At 44.0% G+C, this 21,005-nt stretch overlaps 1 protein-coding gene across 1 annotated transcript in view; it reads right to left on the bottom strand.

Annotated features, from left to right (window-relative positions):
- ENPP6 (ectonucleotide pyrophosphatase/phosphodiesterase 6) overlaps positions 1 to 20,407 on the bottom strand; it is a 29,766-nt gene extending 9,359 nt beyond the window's left edge. The window contains exons 1-3 of the mRNA XM_010170792.1: positions 20,164 to 20,407; positions 9,937 to 10,116; positions 3,538 to 3,649 (exon numbers count right to left, since the gene is read on the bottom strand). Coding sequence (XP_010169094.1) covers positions 3,538 to 3,649; positions 9,937 to 10,116; positions 20,164 to 20,407 — 536 coding nt within the window. The remainder of the gene's footprint in view (positions 1 to 3,537; positions 3,650 to 9,936; positions 10,117 to 20,163) is intronic.
- Between the last annotated feature and the right edge of the window lie 598 nt (positions 20,408 to 21,005).

The raw sequence follows: 21,005 nt of genomic DNA, 5'->3' as shown, positions 1-21,005 counted from the left end.
TCAGAGGAGCAGCCCTCTCCACCGCTGACCCTGCACAATGGTGTTCTTTCTCACTCTTCATGATTTTAAAACCATTCAAATGAAGGAAAACTTCCTCCCCCCAATTTCCTTTTAAGCGTTACTTTCCTTCTATACTAGGCATAAATTCAGTTCTAAAATTTAACCCTTAATTTCTGTGTTACATACACACTCATTGAACCTATTGAAACAGTTTTCTTCTGCTGCAGTACCTGTATTAATTTGCTACTTAGATTGCTTTTTGTCTTCTCACATGTAACTAAATGATCACTTCGATCAAGATAAAAGCTAAGAAGAAGATTTATTGCATAAAACAAGTGGTCTTATTTAGGCTGTGGTGAGATTTCGCAGTGAGGGCTCAGTGCTGTAAGGATAATGTTCAATTTTGCACATGACTTCAATGGGACAAGCCCTGGTTATGTGGCATGCTTAAGAGTTTGCAGGATTGCCTACAGCATATCCAGAAACTGTAAGACTGAATTTGACTTTGTTTCCATTTTTTTCACCTGTTTTCCTAAGAAAACACGGCATCTCTGATCATGGATTGCACGGGAGAAATAATCTGTATTTCTGACGGTGTGTTAGTCCTGTCTTCTGCCATCACCAGTGATTTTCAAAAGAAATGGCTAAGGAAAGCATGCTGAAGAAAGCTGGACAGCATCGATGGCAATATCGAAAAGAGTTTTATATTTTATCAACACCACCCAAACTTCATGACACCTGTCCAGGAAGGTAGGTAGATTTCAACAGCCCTTAAATTATGGCTCTGGAAAAGACATAAGGGAATTTTTAGTTTTACTTGCCAAAAATGGGTGCTTGATTTAGTTTTGAGTATTTTTGATCTAAATAATGGTCTCAAAACACCTGTTTGAAGCGACTGAAGAATATTCCTGGAGGATTGTTTCCTTTGGTTGAAAGAGGAGCTCAGTAGCTCCCTGGTGAGTTAGGTACTCCTGCCCTCCAAGAGGGCACTGATAAAACTCCCTTCTACCCTGTCGAAGTTAAGATGGGTCAGGACATTCCCATGCCCAAATTCAAGGTAACCCCTAGGCCACCATGCCACAAGAAAGGGCTTGTTCTCTCTACCCTGAAGTCCCTGTAAGGTTTGCTAATGGTGAGAGCGTTAAGTGCAGTCCATTAACCACTAATACCTGCCATCAGGGCAACTGAGCAAGGCACTGCTCCAGGCGACAGACTGCCCTTGCCACAGGCTGTTTTCCCACATGGAGCTAGCGCCAGCCTCAGCCTAATAGGCTTTTTCAATTAGCTGGGGTCTGGAAAGGAAACACACTGGATTTGCCAGGCTTTGAACAGCATCAAGAGTCAGAAGCTCTTGCAAAAGATGCAGATGGCAACAAAATGCAGTTCAAGACTCTTCTCCTCAGAGATGCTAACTCCTGCTAAATGAATATGCCTACAATTAAGGCATTTCAGAGATTTTACTTCTTATGGACTGGCCTAGCAGCACTGAAAATTGTTGGCTAAATTTTAAAGGAGTAGACAAAGAGGACAAATGTTGGGGGAAAAGGAAAGAAAGGATAAGGAAAATTTACCTGTTTTTTTTCTCTGTTCATTCTCTACCCTTCTTTCTTACTGTACGTCCCTGAAGCATTTCCAAGCCAATCCATTCTATGATTCTATGATTCTATGATTTACACCCACAACTGATTATTAATTTTATCAATGATCATTCCTTTCTCCTCTTTCCTACCTTGCTACAGACAGGGCACTTAGTTTCAAGGAAAGGAACCCAGGCAGAAATTGAGGAAGGAATGGTGTGTAAATGGACACCAGAGACTAGACCTCCCGCAGCTCCAGCACCATCTATAGGATTTGGGCTCTTCAGAAAGCTGTTGCTGGTGTTTATGGCAGACATTGCCGTGGCAGAGATTTGCTCTTTTCTTGAAATCACCAGCTTTCACCTCTTCTGAGCTGCCCCACCAACACTCTTGTATCCCTGCTCTTTTCTTCTTTTCCACCAAAGGCCACAGCAAGTGGCCTTGTGACTCAGGGTGAATCAGCTATTGAAAATTTTTCAGTGGGCTCCAGGTACCCAAAAGAGCACCTTGAAAGGCTGGAGCTTTTAACAGTTTGTGCTTCACTTTTAATTGTGTTCACAATTGCAAAGCTGCAATCTGTCCTGAGCAGCCTTATGCACTTTCCTTCACAGAAACCAGACAGGGAGCTTCAAGCTCATCCTGATCCATCCCCAAATGATACCCGGACATAAAGCTTTCCACGGTAAGTCTGGGTTTCCACCAGAAGTCAGAGCTGGTGGAAATACAAAACTGCTATTCAGTTTTCTATTACCTTCTTTATTCACTGAATTAAAAGCATTGCAGAAGCTCTAGAAAGTCTCCTCTGGCACATATGAACTCCTCGTGTCATATGCAGATAGCTTTCTTAAAATATAAGCTAAATCATTTCAGGATCAAATGTTCAGAGACAGCTTCTCTTTAAGTCCTATGCTGTAAATGACACTGTGATTTGTAGGCATCTGTGCTGCAGGACCCAGTGTGCAACTGAGAGCAACAATTCTAGCAGCACTCTCATCATTTTGGGGCCTTCATTTCAAGGACAAGCAACACTCAGCATTTGAATATAAAACTCTTCACATTCAAATCACCATAGCAGTTTGCAAGTAGCAAATTAGAAGTGCATCCTAGGATTGGTAAATTACAGAATCAACAAGGTTTTAGAAGAGGAAGCTTAGTTACAGCTAAGGTAAGGCATTGGCTCTGCACGTGGTGGTGCAGTCTTCCCTGATTTTACAAGGTACATGGAATTTTCCCTTGTTAATGTTTGGATGAGAGATGGTGGAACTGGAAAGCTGGGGGTAGAGCATACAGTTTTCCTAGAAGCTGGTTGAGATATGAATTCCCATAATTCCTGTCAGTTGGACTAGATGACCATTGCAGGTCTCTTCCAACTGAACTATTCTATTCTATTCTATTCTATTCTATTCTATTCTATTCTATTCTATTCTATGCTATGCTATGCTATGCTATGCTATTCTATGCTATTCTATGCTATTCTATTCTATGCTATTCTATTCTAATATTTGCCTGCTTCAAAATTATTGTGCCCGAGATTCTCGAAAGTGCAGAAGGAGCATTGGTGCATTGGTCTTGTAAACAAGTGACCAGAGATAAATTTCAGAATCTCCAAATTCCCAGGAGCTCCCTCTAAATACAAGCATTTGAAAGTCTACTCTTGCAGTGAACAGATACTTACAGACTAATCTTGAAGTTGTTTGAAACAGCAAATTAAAAGCAGCAAGTCTGGATGTCTCCTTTGCGTTGTAACCTACACATGAAAGGAGGAGCACATCTCTCCCTCCGATCTGGGCCTATTTCTATGATGGTCACGTTTCTATGACAGTATTATCAACCAGTCTCAGCCTCTATCTTCCCGCCTGGGAGCCAATCCAGAAAATTGCCTTACAGCAAAGCTGACAGTAAACCCAAACACTCTTTGTTGAGAGAGGAAACCCCAGACTGTACAAGTTCAGTGACGTACCGCAAAGACTCGAGAGCATCGCTGATGGCATCTGCAAAGTGTTTGTCTGTTGGGACGCTGAAGTACTCACGGCAATAACTTGGTCTGACTCCAAGGATTTCAACCTCGCAACCTATAAGCGAAAGATGTGGTAAGCTCTGGTGTTTCACCTTGATCACAGGCCCCACACCATGGGGTCCAAGTTCAAGTCTGTAAATTCCCTGTGACAATACTTACCTTACACCTACCCTGCAGGAATCCTTGTGGTTGGGAAAGTAAAAGGGGAGAGAGGTTGGTTTGACGAGTGCTTGTAGCAAACCATACGTTAGACCCTTTTATTTCCCTCTCTAAAAGGAAGGTCTCTGTGTGACCTTCCCATGATAAAGCTCTTGATTCCTTCATGGCAGACAGTTTCCACCTAAATCGCTAGCTTGTTTTTATGTTAACTGCCGCGGCCACATAGCCTCATTTCCAGGCTTCCAACATAACAGATTTAGATATTGTCCCTTGAAAGTTCAGGAAATATTTTCCAGTTAGACATGCTGTATCTTACATCATAATATCCTCTATAAAATGCATTTTATTATGTGATACTGGGACTCCACTATTAAATCTGTTTCCCAGGAGGTCTTATTAAAACAGTATAAACCAATTAGCTCTCCTGGTAACTTGCAGCCTTCCTTGCAAAATACAGTCTGTTTTGTGGCCCAGAAATTTATGGCAACAAATCCTACAGGAGAACATGGCCCTCAACATACAAAACCGTGTTTTTGTGAGATTTTTTGCCCTTTCGCTCTCTGGTTACTATGCTGCTGAATAACATTAATATTTTAAAGAACTGTGCTTTCAGAAACACTGGATTAATGCAAATTATCTTTTGAGAGCCCCAGAGTCCTCCCATCACCGTTAGGCATCTTCTGGTGCATTCTGGGGGCACAAGAAACAAAAAACCAAAACAACTTTTGCAAAAAGGCCTCTGTATACAGCAATACAATGGGGTCAAAAAGGCAAGTCTAAGCCATGGCCTGAATCTGCCTACATTTGGGTCACTTTGCTTCTCCTTTGGGATAAAAAGAATAGGCATTAAGGACTGTCATAAGTTGACTTGTTGCTTGGAGGGGAAAAAGGTTGCGCAGGAGATGTAAGTACCAGGAGGGCACTAGAGCAAGCAGAGCTACTTTCAGGGATGATTTACAGTGGTTTGCTTACTGGGACACTCAGGAAAGAGAATTTGTCAGTGTCTCGCATCTCAGCCCATGTGAGCTCGCATAGCTGAGGTGCAGTACGGAGACATGAGGGAAAAACACTGCTTCCAGGATAAGCTAGCTAAGAGACTTCTGATTGTGACTTCTCAGGAATACCATGAAAGATTAGAAAAACTTAAATGTTTAAGCTTAGGAAATTTAAAAAAATAGTCACTGATTTTCAGAAAGCCAGATAAGTCAGATGAAGGTTACCCTTTCCAAAAGTTAGAGCCCTAGCATACATGACAGTTCCAGTCTCTTCACCCAGTGGTCCATGGCAGCAGGTCCCAGGTCTCCACATTCTTTGTGTGTTTCAAGGAACCCCATCTATTATGATTAATTGTTTGTAAAAAATAGTTATTTACAATAATAAATGGAAAATGTCAATTAATTTACTTTTCTGTAAAAACATTTTTACATCATTTTGAACCGCTAACATTTGTTTTTTGTGAAAATGGTGGGAGTGTGTGATGGTGCTCACTTCTGGTTCTTCTGCTGTTGCCCCAGACTTATATGACTTGATCCTCTCCTTTCTGCATGGAGAGGCTTCAGTGTTTATCTCCCCACTATGAAAGTAATCTGCAACCTGGATGAACAGCCTGCAGATTACTTGACAAGAACTGACTCTCCACACTGTCTCACAGTAAAACTATACACAGCACCTTCAAGAAATTACATTGTGCAACAGAAACAGGTCCCAGCTGCTACCTAACCAAATAATAAAAAAAATGTATGCCAGCAATGATATGAAGTCACCCCCAGGAAGCAGGAGCCCTTGCCTCCTGCCCTGAAAGTGTGCAGCTTTTGTACGATGTCCTGAGTGCTGCTAGCAGCAAACCAGGGGTTTTCAGCTACCTCAGATGCTGGAGGTGATGCAGTACTCCTCTGTGGGCTTTGCTAGTATTTCAAGACTGAACTGGAACTTCAGAGACAATTTCTCCTCTGACACTTGAATCTGGGAAAAGGCTGGCTCCAAAGCCAGGCAAGAAGTTAAGGATGCATTTGGAAACGTGTTGGAAATGCCTAGTATTTCAGTTCAGGTAGATGATTGCTCATCGCCAATGACTAATATGATGATTTAGCCTCTTTTTGCCTCTTCAGATGCAGACTATAATTTTCTCAGCTATCCTTCCTCAGAATTACTGATGAGATAATTATAACTGGAAGCATTAACTGCTTGGGGTTCTAGGATATTTTGGTTGCTCAGACACCTTTGCTATTTCTAGATTGTCAAGTGATGAGCATGACATAAAGACTACAGAGGCAGCAACAATTAGAAATAATTTTGGCCACTAAATATTGGTCTTCAAGTGTGCAGTTCATTGACAGTAACACTGAAAATTCATGCTGCTTAGATACCAAGACCTTCCTTTTCCTGGTCTTTTGGGTTTTGTTGTTGTTGGTTTGGTTTTGGTTTGGCTTTTTTGTTATGTTTTGGTTGTTGGTTTGTGGTTTTTTTTTTAGCCTTTGTGATGAACAGAACTTAAAATTGGATTTTTGATGTTAAGTCTTGTTACAATTCCATAATTCTGACCATGAAGATCCTGTATTATTTAAATTTTATTTTAGTAGAGGCCAGGACAGATGGTAAATTTTCTCATTTAAGTATTATGGGAAAGGAAATTTTAAAAGATTTAGAGCCAGACAAAGGGAATGTTAAGTTTTCTCAGTTAAACTACAAATAGATGAGCCATATTTACTAAGATGTAATGTTACATACCTTTCTGCAGAGCTTTGTATGATGTTAAAACTTTACTTAAAAACTTGAACTACTGGAGCAGGAATAAGGACTTCTTTCACAGTGATATATAGGCTCCTCTTTATCTATCTGACATGGAGACCTGAACCTCTGCCAGCTTTAAATTGCATTTCTAAACATTGATTTAACAGTCAGACACTTCATGTCATAACAGAAGGTTTTGAAAACTTCCCAGACTAGCTCCATGGTCTGGTAAATGTTGTGTTTAAATGGTGAAAGGTCTTTTTTTATCCCTTTCTCTCATTTCAGTGTTGAGAAAAGACGTCACTGCACTTCTGAAGTGCTGCTGAAGCAGTTGCATAGGCTGCTGAAATATGAAGGAGTTTGAAGGTCGGGGATGACATCACTCACTGGGCTGAGTGTGAGTGATACAAAGCCTTGACTTTGGTGGTACTGCCAGGATGCTCTCGCACCCCTCTAGGTCTTCTCCATCTGCTGGAGCAGCAGCGCTTCAGACAGGCAACCTGGGCATGAGGGTGCGCACTTCACCCCACATATGGCATTAATTGTTGTGTTTTACTTAGCAAACAGCCAGAGGATACATGACTTTTTCCCTAGGAATGCCTTGAAGAGCAGAAACTGCCTAACAAATGCCGTGAAGAAAGGAGAAAAATGTCCCTACAAGCCAAGTGCTTATGTTTTGGCACAAGCAGCAGCTGGGACCCATGGCGTGGTGGTATTTTGGCTCCTCTGTTTCTAGAGGCAGGAGAGCTCAGATGAATTCTGCCCACGAGTTGTCTTTGCCATGTTTATGTTGGGCTCACAGATAAGCTGTGATAGATGGGTGTTTGCATCTGACAGCCCTCCTGCTCTGTGTTCCTCTTCGCTGGGGTCTGGATTTTCTTCCTTTATGCACTGAATACACATGAGAGAGGAATATAGGGAAGAACATGAAGCAGCAGATTTTGGATTCAGACTTTGCAAAGCTTGGAACTGGCTCTAAGGAGGAAATGGCAGTGGTGTAAGTTAACCCTGGGAATCAGCTCGCTGGCATTTGCAATGCATTTCTGCTACATTTGATTGGTCTCGTTTGTCTTCACTGCTGGCTAGAGAGAAAATAGCATCTTCCAGAAAAAAGTGTGATGAATTTGGCTGTACATTGCTGTTCCTATTAACAGTTTCCCAAACTTGTCATGTTTGGATCTTTATCAGATTTGCAAGATTCATTACTAAGCAGCAGTATATGCTCAGCCTGGAAAGTTAATCACTAAGAGCAGATCATACTCAGTGCAAACGTCTGTGGGACCTCCACCCACCTTAGTTATTAAACCCTTATTTTTTCTTTCATTTTGTTTGGCATTGCTCCCCAGTCAAATGCCTTCTAAAGAATTAAATCTTTAAAATAATAAATCTAGAAGAAAAGGTTACATCCATACTATGGAACTTAGAAAACAGTTCCAAAAAATCATGTGGGGAAAATGTAATAAATAAATACTATTGCATTTGGAGTGACTTCTGTTTACTCCAGTAAACTGGACTCCCTGGACTCCCACTGTGGCCCAATTGCCCTGTGTTTTACTTCAATACCTCCACGTTTGACCCTGCTTCCTGACCTGTCCCTGCCCCTGTATTGCCAGTATGTCCTTTGAGACCATGAACACCCTTAAAAATAAGCAAGAGCTTAAGCATTTGCTGAACTGAGGCACTGATGATTTTGCCAAAGGTTGCCTGTCACAGATAAATAATTAATAACAGACAGATGTACACATCACAGTCCACAGCTAAAATACCACATCCAGGCAAAAACTCCCACTGGCATCAGTAGGGCACAAATTCCCCCTCTGTGTCATAAGAGAGTCAGTGCATACACTTGGCAGTGTAAGCACTGGAGAAAGGGAGGCTCTGCTCTTCCTTGCAGTTTTCCACTGGTAATAGTAGATAGATAAGTGTGAAGGGTATAAATATGTGTACAGGGATACATACTTATACATCTCTTACGTCTTCTCCCCGGGAGTCCCTGTTCAAAGGGCAAAATGAAGGAGCTAGGGAAAGTCTAGAGGTGCTTAATTAAAAGTGATACTGTTCCGGATTTCAGTAGCTCTGTGGAGACTGTTATGTCTATTCAGTACATAATTATACCTATTCAGTGTAGTTACATTAGTAGTTAAAAAGAAACAGGTATTTTCTTAAATCTTTAGAATAATTTCTACATTCTTGTATAATTTCTGTATCCTACTGTTTGCATTGTTGTTAGGTCACTTGGGTGATCTCTGGTAAGAAGCTTTTTTATGAGGACTGGTCCAAGCCATTATATCTAGTCTGCAATTACAGACCCCTGGACTGCCTCTGAGTCTGTAAGGCAATATTGTCACCCTTAGGTCTTTTTGCTCTTCAGTACTGCAGAAACACTCTGGATGGCTTTTCAATGTCTTGGTTCACTCCTTCCTTCTCGTGAGAACTGTGGCTTTTTTTGGGGGGTGCCATTAGCCACATTGCGTGGAAAGAGCGCGACCAGGCACATGTGCATTGGGATGCAGAAGCTAAGCTGGCCGGGAGCCCGTGGCGTGAGTCAGCTGCCGCTGCCCTACACACTGGCACTGGCTGTATTCAGTACAGCTCTTGTAACATGTTGTCCTCTGGCCTGCAGTCACACATGTGAGGATATTTGCATACTGCTTAGGTAGCAGAATTAAAAGTTTAAAAAGTTAAGAAGCACCTTGCAAGGGATTTGGTCTGGCTGCACAGCTGGAACATTTATTTCTAGGTGGGTCCCTAAATGGAGACCCTAAGGATATACTCGTATTTGTTAAAAAAGACTCATTATTATACATCCCTAATGATTTCAGTGGCCTAATACCCAAAAAATGAGGAATGGAAAGGCCAAGTCTCTCCAAATTAATGGCTTAGACTCAGAGCAACCAGGACCTCAGCTGAGTTAATAATGAAGGAGGACAAGAGTGCTCACCAAAAGATGCTTTGCTTTCTGCTGGATTTTGCTGTCCTCACAGAGTAGATTGTCTCCAGATCTCAGCTACTAATTTCCAGGTTAAAACCAAACAGACATTGGGGGAGGATGGTTAGTGTTTAACTTTGATCAGTGACATGGTCTACAGTGTTGCTCCAAGAACCATTCCTGGAGGAACCGTTCAGCACAGCAGCAGCTACAGTGGGCAAGAGGAATGAGCAGCTGGTAGAGAAGGGGATGCTCTGCAAGCCAGCAACCCCCTTGAAGGTGGGTTTGGTGGGAAGCTCTAAGTAATCTCCAAGTCACCTCCAGTGACACCTCAGTCTTTTTCTTTCTAAGCATATGCAAATTGACATGGCCTAAGAAAAGCTAATTCATTTCTATGAGTGGTTAGTAAGGTATTCATAATTCTTGTCTGTATTTCAGTGTATTAAAGAGCCATTCTACAGCATATGGACTGCTTAGATGTAAAGATGCACCATTAAGAGGGTAGCAATTGTTGACATACTAACCTGGCCAGTAGTACATGGAAACGTTCTTTTTTTCTTTCATCATCGTGACCCATAAGGGCTCCGATCCATCCCACCAGAGAGGCAACAAGCTTTCTTTGTTCACACCAATATCAAAAGATACATTTGCCTTTTGGTCCCACATGTAGTTTCCAATCATCTGATGGACCTCACAGTGGCGACCTTCATGGGTGGAGAAAAAAAAGAGCACAATCAGATTGGTGTTCTCTAGCAGAAGGATGCCACCAGTACCACCACTGCAACAGTCAGGTCATCCAGAAAATCAGCTGTAAAGCTCAGATTTGAACTCATGGATCTCTTACCTTGTACAATGGAGCGGCCCTTAGGCAACTTTATATTACAAGAAACTAGTGTATAATAGCCGAGAGATGTCTTCCACTTCTTGTCATTGTCAGAAGAGAAGATACTGTATTTTAAGAGTTAATATGCAAGTGAATTAACAAAAAAGGGAAAAAAAATGTTGAAGATTAAGTTACGGGGAGTTAATGATTTCCATATCTTAAAAAGCAATGATGCGTGTGTGAGACTGTCATTGTTAGCTGGTGAATCACAATGTTGCAAAAATCCAGATAACAGGCTTTGATTATTCTAAGACTGAGCCTGGTGATCAGAACTGAAATAACCTTGGTTATGTTAGTTTTGAAAAGGTGTCATTTTGAGCAGAGGACTCTGTATACTTTCAGTACCTGTGACCTTGAAATGGATTTTGAACTCTCCTTCCCTACTACAAAGTATTTCAATTATGCAAAACATTTCCTCCACCCCATCAGAGAAAAGCAGTCCCAGTTTGTGACAGTCACGGTTCAAGTAGTCTGTCCTCCTCAGGCTGCCAAGTGCTTTCTTCTCTGTAGGTCTAAGAAGAGCTAGAAGGAACCTCTATAGTGCATCAAAAATGCAGCCTTCCTACTTAGAGGACAATCCCATCTCTTCAGCAACTTGAGGTCCATGTACTCCTGAGCATGTATCAACCTGCTAAATTTCAGGCAAGCAACTGATGGCAGTCTGGGAAACCTGCAGGTCAGTGTTGAAGCTGTTGGGTCACATATTTGTATGATGTATAGTGTAGTTTTCATACAGAAACAATGAGCTCCAGCTGCTGCTGATGCAAGCTCCCTGTAGGATTTAAGGTCTGCTGTTAGTTTGCCCACCTCTTTAAGGAACAGAATGGAGACTGTTCTTTGTAGAGTTGTTGGGAAGTTTAATTATCTGTGTGCACTAAGACAGAAGACAGAGTTCTTCTGATCATCACATCAGGCAAGTTCATTCATCCATGGGCTCCAACTCTCTTTTTATATTGAAAAAGAGGCCTAGGAGACTATGAGACATCAATTTTCATTGCAGACATCCCTGGTTATGGAGCCAGAAGGGAACATCAGATGAGCAGACAGACTAAAAGACATGACCATTTAATGTTGCCTGGAGCCATTCACATCTGCTTGCCTGAAGCCTGTGTCCCAGAAAGACCCCAGACTTCCTTGGAAGACACCAATACCCAACTAATCAATCTCTTCCTTGGGTTTATTATAAGTAAACACCGTTCAAAAAGTATGCCTGGTCTCTAATTTTATTTTTTACATTGTTAACCTTCAACTATGGCTACTCTGTGCCTTGGTCACTATATTAAAAAGCCCTGCAATAACTCACATTTCTCCTCCTCAAAGACACTCGCACACAGAATTAAGGTCACTTCTCAAGTTTCTTTTGAGACACCTGTACAACTCAAGTTCCTTACATCCCCCATTGTAAGTTATTTTCTCCGTCCTGAGAAAATGACCTTTGGTGAACTCCTTTTTAATGATTGTCAAAATAGCAACATGATGTTAGACAGTTACCATAACAGACTGAATTTATTATTGCTTCCATTACTGCAGCTTTCCTCCATAATCAAACATTATCTTAAGAGTTATAAAAGTAGAAACAGGGCAAAAAGCAATTTCAGCATACAGATGTCATTAGTTAAACTCACTGCAATTGTAGTAGAAAGCACTCCTTCCTCAAGCAACAGTAGAAAACAAAGAGGGTATAGTTCCCAGGAATATGATAACTGCTGTATCCTTCTGGAAGAGAGCCAGTAAAAGCATTTGCAAGTCTGTGTGCTACAGCTCACTTGGACATTACACTTCTTACAGCATTAGCTTTGTTTAAAGCACGTTCCCATGTCTCCAGGCACTTTTGTCAGCATTCAAATAAATCAACACAAAACAAAGATGAAATTAAAAAAAACCAAACCATCAACTAAAAACCCAACAAAACACACAGCCACTTGGCCACCCACAACAATAGCACAATAATGTTGAGTACTGTCCATCCTGCATTGACTCTATATGAGATCTGGAAACCAGAGCTTGTGATCCTGTAGCATTTGCTACAGGAATGATCTCTTCTTTCTTTAGTGGTCTTCCACTGACTGCAGGGACACCGCATAGGATCACTAGCAGGCACGATACACTGTACAGGGACCACCTGCGTGTAAATCTACAAGAGAAAATGCTCTTCAGAGACACACAATGATCTTTTTTTTATGAGAGACAGAGTATGGCAGTTGTGCAATGCTGTACCTGGTACACTGGGCAATAAGACAGAGGTAAATCAGCTCTGCACTGAGCAACACATATTTATCCAAGGATCCATTGTGTGTGTATTAGTCACTGCAGCAAAGGTACCATAATCTGTACCCTTGTGGTATCCGCCTGATGATGAACACAAGTACGTGTATGTAGCTAAATGTACTGTGTACTATGTAGTATTATATGCATGCCTTGCTGCTATGGTGAGACCTTTCCTCACATGTCCCACCATGATGTTCCCACTCCCCAGGAAGTGATAAGAGCCAGGAGGGCAGATGCAAGCAAATGCTGCTGTGGGGCCATTTAGGCTGGGGGAGTTAAGTTCCCCACACAAACAGCTGTGCACATCTAAGGTAGGTAGGTTTTAACAGCCAAAGTGAGACATTCCGTTCTCTTTCTCCCCTTCCTTCCCTCCCCACCATGTCTTTCTTCCGCTGTTTCCTTGCTTGAAGTCACCTAAATGCTGACTCAGACCTGCTCATTTACCAGCACCTCACCCCACTTCCAGCCCCGCTGGAGAACTGCTGGACAACTTGCCCTGGGGAATGCTCTACTCATGCTGCCTGCTGTGAGGAGGAAGAGAGAAGGACCTTAAAGTCACCAGCGCCATATTTCCACATTGGAGCAGATATCATATCACAGTGTTGCTGTCCCCAAGGACTGAGCCCAGCCTGCTGTAAGCAAAACATCCTGAAGGGCTCAGCTCTGCCCACTTATTGAAATATGTATCATATATTGATATGCTCTTCCCCTGCTGAGTCTCATCTGCCCTGCTTTGAAAAGACCTCAGGGAAAAATCAAGACCCATGTGCTAAACCTTAAGTGGCCTGGAGAAGACCAGGGCTCAGGGGGGGGGGGGGGCTCTGGTCTGGGCAAAGTGGTCCTGCCATCTGCAGGCCCCCAAGCAAAAACGGTACCTGCAAGATGTGCTTGGACAGTTTATGCTCCTGGAAGAACTTGCTGGCAAAGTCTTTCAAATTTTAATGACCTCCAACACCAGACAGATCCAAAGCAGAAACACCTTAGTCTATGTCAGGCAAGACTTTGCAATCCAAGTAGGATCACAGCAAAAAGCACAGAAAGATCTCTGCTATACCCAGCATTATTTTTTTTTCCCCTGAAGGAAATTAATTTAATATGAGCATGAAACTCTTAATTCAATGCTTTAAAAATAGGCCCAGGACTGGGGTGCACAAAAATTGTTTCCAAAGCATCCAGCTTAGGCTTTGAGTGCTTGCTCATATGGGAAGGCATGTCTTGCAGCCCTGAAGAGCAGGTGTTCTGAGCTGTCAGTTGGTCTCCTGAAGTGAGTGGCAGCAATGGGCTGAGGGACCACTGTGGGACCCCTGACCAGTCACAGCTGGGTACTGCTGGAGGGCACCGCAGCTCCAAACACTACAGAGGGCCTGAACAAAACGATGTGCCATGAACAAAAAGCTGCTGCCTGTGCCATTTGAGAGGGTATGAACCTCTGGCAGTTTTCTGTTCATCAGTTGTGACTTCAGCTCTGGGCAAAAAAATACCTCAACACATGAATGGCCACTCACTGCTGCTAATAGCTGGTAGTAGGTATAGAAGTTGTGAGCTCTGAGGTTGTAGGTAGTAAGAAGGAAAAAACTCTGTGGTTCCATTTGCAGCATATGAACTTGTGTTAGAGAAAACTTTCTGTTCTCCACTTTCAAAGTGTTTCCATTTTTTTAACTGGTAGAAAGCAAACACAGATTTTTACAACATTGTGTGTATGTGCGAAAGAGAAAAATCTTGGCGCTTGGCATTGCAGCCTTCCTGCAGGCGGCGAGTAAACAAAGAGAGACGAAGAATGTGAAAATGAAAAACCCTCCCAGTTTCCACTCTCCTCTCCAGCTTGTCCTTGCTAGGATAGTATCCTTTCCCTGTCAGTTAATAGCATTACCACAGACTTCTTCGTGTTCTTTTACTTCCCAACACACAATTTTAGAAATGGAAAACTACTGAATCCAAGAAAAAGAAGAAACTATGGTTTAAATCTGTATGTCACAAACAGAATCTTTTAAATCTTTGCTGCTGATGGCATCTGTGGTCGTTAAAAGAGGAGCAAAAAGAAAAAATCCTTGTCACTAATCATACACTTTGTGTCCTTCTGGCTTTTTTCTCAGCTTGGACAGTGAAGTTTAGAAAGTTTCAGTCCATGTGTACTGATAATAAATTTCCCTGTTGTACTCCTATCCCTCCATTTTTATGCCTCAGAGAATATACAGGTATTGTTTATGTAGTTAAAAACTTGCTTAACTGTTAAACAGAAATTGTTAGCATCCTTTCCTGGACCAGTCTGGAGTCTGGATACTGTTAACCAGGCAGCAGAAAAGAAGCATCCACTAGAGCCATCACCAGATGTGGATGGAGAGTGGAGATGATGTGCTATAAACTAGGAGACCTCTCACAGCAAACAATAAATGTGCTGGTACATGTGCGCATCAGACAGATCCCAGAGGACTCCAGGGGTGGGAGCCCAAAGGACATTTTCTCCCAGAAAACATGGAATAAATGAGGTGCGGCGTACGTTGAGATTTGATGTGCTCAAGGGAAAACAGAAGCAGGCTGGCTATTTATGACTAAAACACCATCCACCAAAGCTCCTCAGCAGTCAAGTATGCCAGCACTGAGGGTCAGGAGTGGGGGAAGGTCGGTAGAAACATAGAAGATGAGTGAAACCTTCAGTCTGGCAGAGTAGACCTTGACTGTCACCCATCCCTGGGACCTGCCATGTTGCACCTTTCCCTCCTGCTGTGCAGAGCAGAAGGTGATGGCACTCACAGGGCTGAGCTGTAGGGGCTGGGAAAATGCCACGCACCATCCCTGTATTTTAGAGAAGCCCCAAACATGCTATCCTGAGTTATGGCAAATGTGGGACAGCCCTGCAAAGACCACGGGCCTCACCTTGGGGTTTAGGAGACTTGAAATGCAATCTGTTCAAACTCCTCCCTCATCTTGCAAGCTTCATTGGACCTTGTAGCAGCTCTGCCAAGTATTTAAGATCAGGTTCTCTCCACAGAGGGACACAGAGGCCCCTCTCTGGCTTCTCTCAGAGCAGGTCTCCACCCACCCACCCACCCACCTCTGTGAGCAGGGACTCCCTCTGCTTCCCACGGAGGCCAAGAGAAATACAGCTCCTGGACGCAGGGCCACACAGCTGACCGGTGGCTGGTGTGTCCTGGCGGAGGACCTGCCAGAAAAGACCTCATTTGTTGTTAGGATCTTGAAAAATAAATCCTCCCCGAGTTTCCAGCTCAGATGTGATACCGTCCGCCCGTGTTTATGCTGGCTGGGGCTGGGAATGTGAGGGGCCCCCACATGCCCTGAGCTGGGGGTGGTTCAGGGGGGTCAGATGTGGGGGTCCCCCATCAGCCCCTCAACATATGCAGGTTGGCAAGCGAGGGAGACGCAAACTCCTCAGCACAAGCGGCTTTTCTCAAGAGATACGGCACGAAGGGGTCTGAAGCAACAGCTTGCAGCGGTTACGGGGAGACCTCAGACTTTCTGTTTAGCTTGGCGTGAGAGCTCCCTGCAGGAGCCAGGCCGAGGCAGGGAAAGGGAAATATTAAAAGCTCCCCGCAGGATAAAAACCCGAGGTGGTTTGTGGTCCTAATTCCTTTCTTTGCAAAACAAACAGCACATGGTGTGATTAAGTGAGCCCTTTGCGATACAGGCATTTGGACTTCTTCTCTCCCTTGCCAAGCCCATGTCAAGCCTTTCAAAGCTCTCTCAAACACACGTGTCGGCAGCAACAGCTCCTTTTACCTAATTCACCATTTTATGCTATGTCTTGCAGGTCAACAACTACAATATCATAAGTGGATCATGGAGAGCTATGACACCAGGTAGGATTCAGTTTAGCAGCTCAGAAAACAACCTAACCACCCAAGAACCAGTCTTTGTGCCACTGTGGAAGCCAAAACTGAGAAACATGTAATGAATTAAGTTGTTAGATAAAATTGCTTTTCAAAGAGTGGGATTTGAAACCCGTATATCCTTGAGATACTTTGCACAACACCAGATTTTTTGTAACGAAACAACTTCTCCGGTTGCACATCAGAGAGATCCCTTTGCTCCAGCAGTAACTTGGTTGTTGTTTGGTGCTTCTTTGAGCAAATAGCAGGTCATGATGCCATGCCCTGGCTTTCAAGGAGACTGGAGCTTCTCCTGAGCTCTGAATCACTAAGTGACTTTACACATAGAAGCCAAACTATTAGCATTCATCTTGTTTCTATACTCTGGTTTTCTTTCTCATACTTGCTGTAGATGTGGAGGAAGGGAAAATACCTCTAGGCAGGCCCCAGGCTTTGGGCTGAGGCTTTCTGTGTCACTTGGGAAAGCTCCAGCAAATACCTTCTCATAGGTTAATGGCAGCAGCAGATTGAAGTAGGAGGGGGACCTATGGAGAGCTCTGCCATTGCCCTGCAGCATTGCATGATCACAGGTATGTCATCTCCCTCTCCTCACTTCCCTTCCAAAATTTTGTTTACCTGGGTTGGGCCCTATTCCTCATACTGTGTCTGTGCTTCATCTGGCACCTAGTCTCAGCAAAACAGGGTATGCTTCACATTAGCATACATTAGTCAGTTGTTTTTAGATACATGGCTCTTGGTCATCAGTTATGGCTGCATCTATTTGGTTAAGCTTTGAAAATCTCGGTAAACTTGCTGTTTCTCATGAATATTATATTCAGTGAGGCTGCCCGCTTGAAATCATCAGTAACATAAAGTATAATTACTAGAAGACCCTGCAGATAGTCAGGCAGCTGCGCTGTGTGCTATTGCTTGCTAGTTGCCCACTGCAGGGGAAGCTCCCTTCTGGCCAGGCTGCCAGGTGCAGTTCGGCACCTGTACCAAGATGCGGTGGGGCAGGTGCTGTTGACTTCCATAACCTTTGCCTGCAGGTCTGGGTGGGAGGAGGAGGTCAGTTCACATTTAAAGGGTCTGACCTGTCCCAATGGTGATGGTGTCTGAGAAGCAAAGTCCACTATCCTCTTCCAAAGCCACCAAAACAAGGGAGAACCTCCCTCTGTAACAACCAAACCCCTCCAGACTCAATGAAGGTTGCGTGGAGGTGAGGCGAAGGGCAGTACGCAGGAAGGAGAGGCCTTGCTCGCATGAATGGATAAAGGCAAGAGAGAAATACATCCCAAATGCAGTGTTTTCACACACACTCTGTCCTAGACCTGGCAGCCGTGTATGCTCCTGAATGGATGTGAGGCCACAAGACCTTGTGAATGAGCAAAGAAAGAAGGGGCAGGAGTGTTTATCTGAAAAAGTGATGGCATATAATGAACAAGCGAGGGATGGGAATGTGCAGGTGGGGCCAGAAATTTCTTAAGCTGATTTAGCTGAAAAAAAGCCAGTCTACTATGAGACCACATCTACAAATGTTAAAATAGGGGAATTTGGAGATTAAAATGTGAGTTTCTTAACAGCTCATGAAGCAGCGGTGTAGAACAAGACATGAAGAATAGTTTGTCCTTGTAGTTCCTAATATCCCAGTAGAAACTATGGCAACATTTAAGTCCCACACATCCCAGTTGCAAAGAGAAGCAAAACCAGTTACAGCCGCGTTGCCCCCCCTGAGGAGACGCACGACTGGTGAGATGTGATGTGAACTTTCCTGAGCCCATACAGCAGCAATGGGGAGATGGTAACTTGTCAGTCCTAAGAAGGTCACTATGGCACAATGCTCATGTCACCCTGCCATCCTGCATTTTTTCCAAAAGCTGTCCCAGCTTTGCAAACCGAATGTGCACAGACTGAACACAGCTAATGCTACATCTGCTGCATGCCCCATGCTCCTAACCCCACCATCACCTAAAACGTGACATCTCCTTTCTGTGGAGACTGCACCATGGTGTTGGGGGTAAGAACAGTGCAGCCATGGGATTTACCCTATTATCACACCAGGACACAGCCACAGGGTCCACTAACAACACCCTGAGGGCTCAAGTGCAGCCTTGGATCTTCTTTCGGGCATGTTCATCACCTGGACTTGGTCCTCAGTTGGTTCCTGATCTATTTAACACTGCTGTGACTCATGTATTATGAAGATGAATTGTTATCTGCAGTTAAGTTGTATTTGCATTGAGGTCCTTATCATGAAGGCAGGAGACCTGCAAGAAGAGTTTAGTTTGGTCTCACAGATTGTCACATTGCTTCAAGCTGGGGTGTAGAAACTCTGGCAACCTAAAAATGTGAAAAGTCTAGTAAAGGTGTTTTGTCATCTAAAACAAAACTCCTTTTTTGTGAGTACAAAATAGGATGTTTTCAAAACTCCCCAAGAGGCTGATTATAGACTTCACTCTGCACATATGCACTTAGTAGGAGTGATGATCAGCCGTGGTAAGGAGAGAAATCAGATGCTTTCCCTGTTCTCTTTAACAACTTCACCTGAAGGCTTTGTACACATGAAATGTTAAGCTGGTTTGCCTACATACACCTAAAGAACAAGGTCCACACGGCAGTGACAACTCTGTTTTCAGTCATGACATTTGCTCTGTGTTCATGAATTTGCATCAAGTCATGAAAAAACACTGTGATGGTTTTGCACTCTTTTCTGTTCAGAGATGAACAGAGAAAGTTGTTCCTCTCCCAAGAGAGGGAGGAAGGGGTTAAGTGGTTTCAAAACAAGCTGGGCACAACTGATGTCAGATTTTTGTCTTACAATGGCATCTGTTTGCTTTCCCAGCAAGCAGTATTCGGACTGCTGGGCATTGTATTGTTCCAAGGACAGCAGAAGATACTACCTATCTTCAGAGAAGACAGCTTTTCTCACTCTTGTTAGCTGGATGGTCTTATTTGTTAAATAACTCTGGAGAAAAATCCAGTCAGAAACTCCAGAATTTTTTTTTCTTAAATGTTGCTTCCAGTGTATCTTTCTCTGATATGACAGGCTCAGCTGTACTCTGTGCACCTTTCTAATGTCACTGTAATAATATGTTGCTCCGCTTAGATTAAAAGGAAATCAGCATCATTAAAATTGTGACTATCCTCCCAATTTGCTGAAAGCCTCTGCTGGGCAGTCAGAAAAAGGGAAGGTGTAGAGGAGCAAAAGCAAAAATCCTTAATGCCTTTCTATTTGGCTATTTCAGATTATCCTACAGACTTAGGACAACAGTAAGACAGGGACCTGTGAAAGCAGAAAGTCTGTTAAGTTTAAAAAGAAATTTAATGCTGCCCTTACCAAAACAGACCTGCTGGCTGAAAGTAAGTTCTTCTCTTAGCCACCCTCACTTTGCACACAGTTTTATTAAATGGAAAGTCTGTGAGCAGGCTCTGTATTCATTTTTCCTGCATTCCCCACTTGGTTTTATGTTCTATATGCAGCAGCCCCCATCAGTACTCCCACCAGGGAGCTCTGGACAGCTGTGCTGCCACGATGACAGCAGGTAGGGACCCGGCAGCATTGTGCAGGAGCAAAGGAGAACTTCAAAACTTAGCTCCCAGAGGCATTTCCAAGTTCAGAGCAGGTTTTAGACGAGTAATACTGAGCTGTAATGCCTCACTGCTTTTAAACTTCCAGCTAAGAACACAACCTTTGTTACTTTTACAGTGTCTTTGGAGGAAAAAGTCACAGGGCGCTGGCAGTTTCGAGGAGCATCACAGCAAATGCATGTACTCACCTGTCATCAGCGTGTAGTAATTTGGGTAGGAGAGGCTGGGGAAGTCTGGGGTCATGTAATCCACCTTCACTCCCATGTTCACAATGTCCCGAAAGCCCGGCAGACCCTCCAGCTCGCTGTCATCAATGTAGTCGAAGCGAAAGCCATCGAGCAGGAACACCAGGAGCTTGCGGTGGGCCGAGGGGGCGGTGGGGAGCGGCAGGAGGGCGACGAGGAGGGCGGCCAGGAGGCTGGGGCTCCCCATGGCAGGCAGCCGTGAGGGATCTGGAGCAGCTTCGGGGCTGGACCTGGCACTGCTGTCTTCCCTCCTGCTTCCACCACCCGTGTTAAAGCTGCAGCACTGCCCCGCGTGTGCCGCGGGCGTGGGAGGTCACAGGTTAATTGCAAGCAGATGATTAACTTCCATCCTGCCGGCTATCGGAGGGAAGAGCTCAGTATCTCTCTGCTGGAGAAAAAATGCTCCGCAGCGATGGGGAAAACACGGCGCAAAAGGAAGCGGAGCCTGTCGGATGCTCCAGGAACCCTCCGGCGGGAGGGCGAGCCAGGGCAGGCTAGCCGGCTCACCGGCGCGCAGGGATTTTCCCAGCGCCCTCCCACGCTCCCACCGCGGCTGGCAGAGAGCAGAGCCCCTCGCTGGCCAACACCGCGGCTCGCAGGGGTCTCACGGAGAGGGGCTGCTTCCTTTAAAAGGGCGTTATGTCTCCAGCCACACAAACCTGCGTTTTCTTCTTATCTTTCTGGCAGCGGCTTGTGATAGAAACTTGACTGAGACGAAGGCAAAGTATCCCCAGCTCCGGAGGTGGGGTACGTGAGTGTTTGGGTGGCACAGCTGTACAGGGCTC

Source organism: Antrostomus carolinensis, unplaced genomic scaffold (genome assembly GCF_000700745.2).
Source record: "Antrostomus carolinensis isolate BGI_N321 unplaced genomic scaffold, ASM70074v2 scaffold14286, whole genome shotgun sequence".
NCBI classification, from domain to species: domain Eukaryota; kingdom Metazoa; phylum Chordata; class Aves; order Caprimulgiformes; family Caprimulgidae; genus Antrostomus; species Antrostomus carolinensis.
Note: the sequence above shows the minus strand (reverse complement) of the source record. Positions and strands in the feature narration are given on the sequence as shown.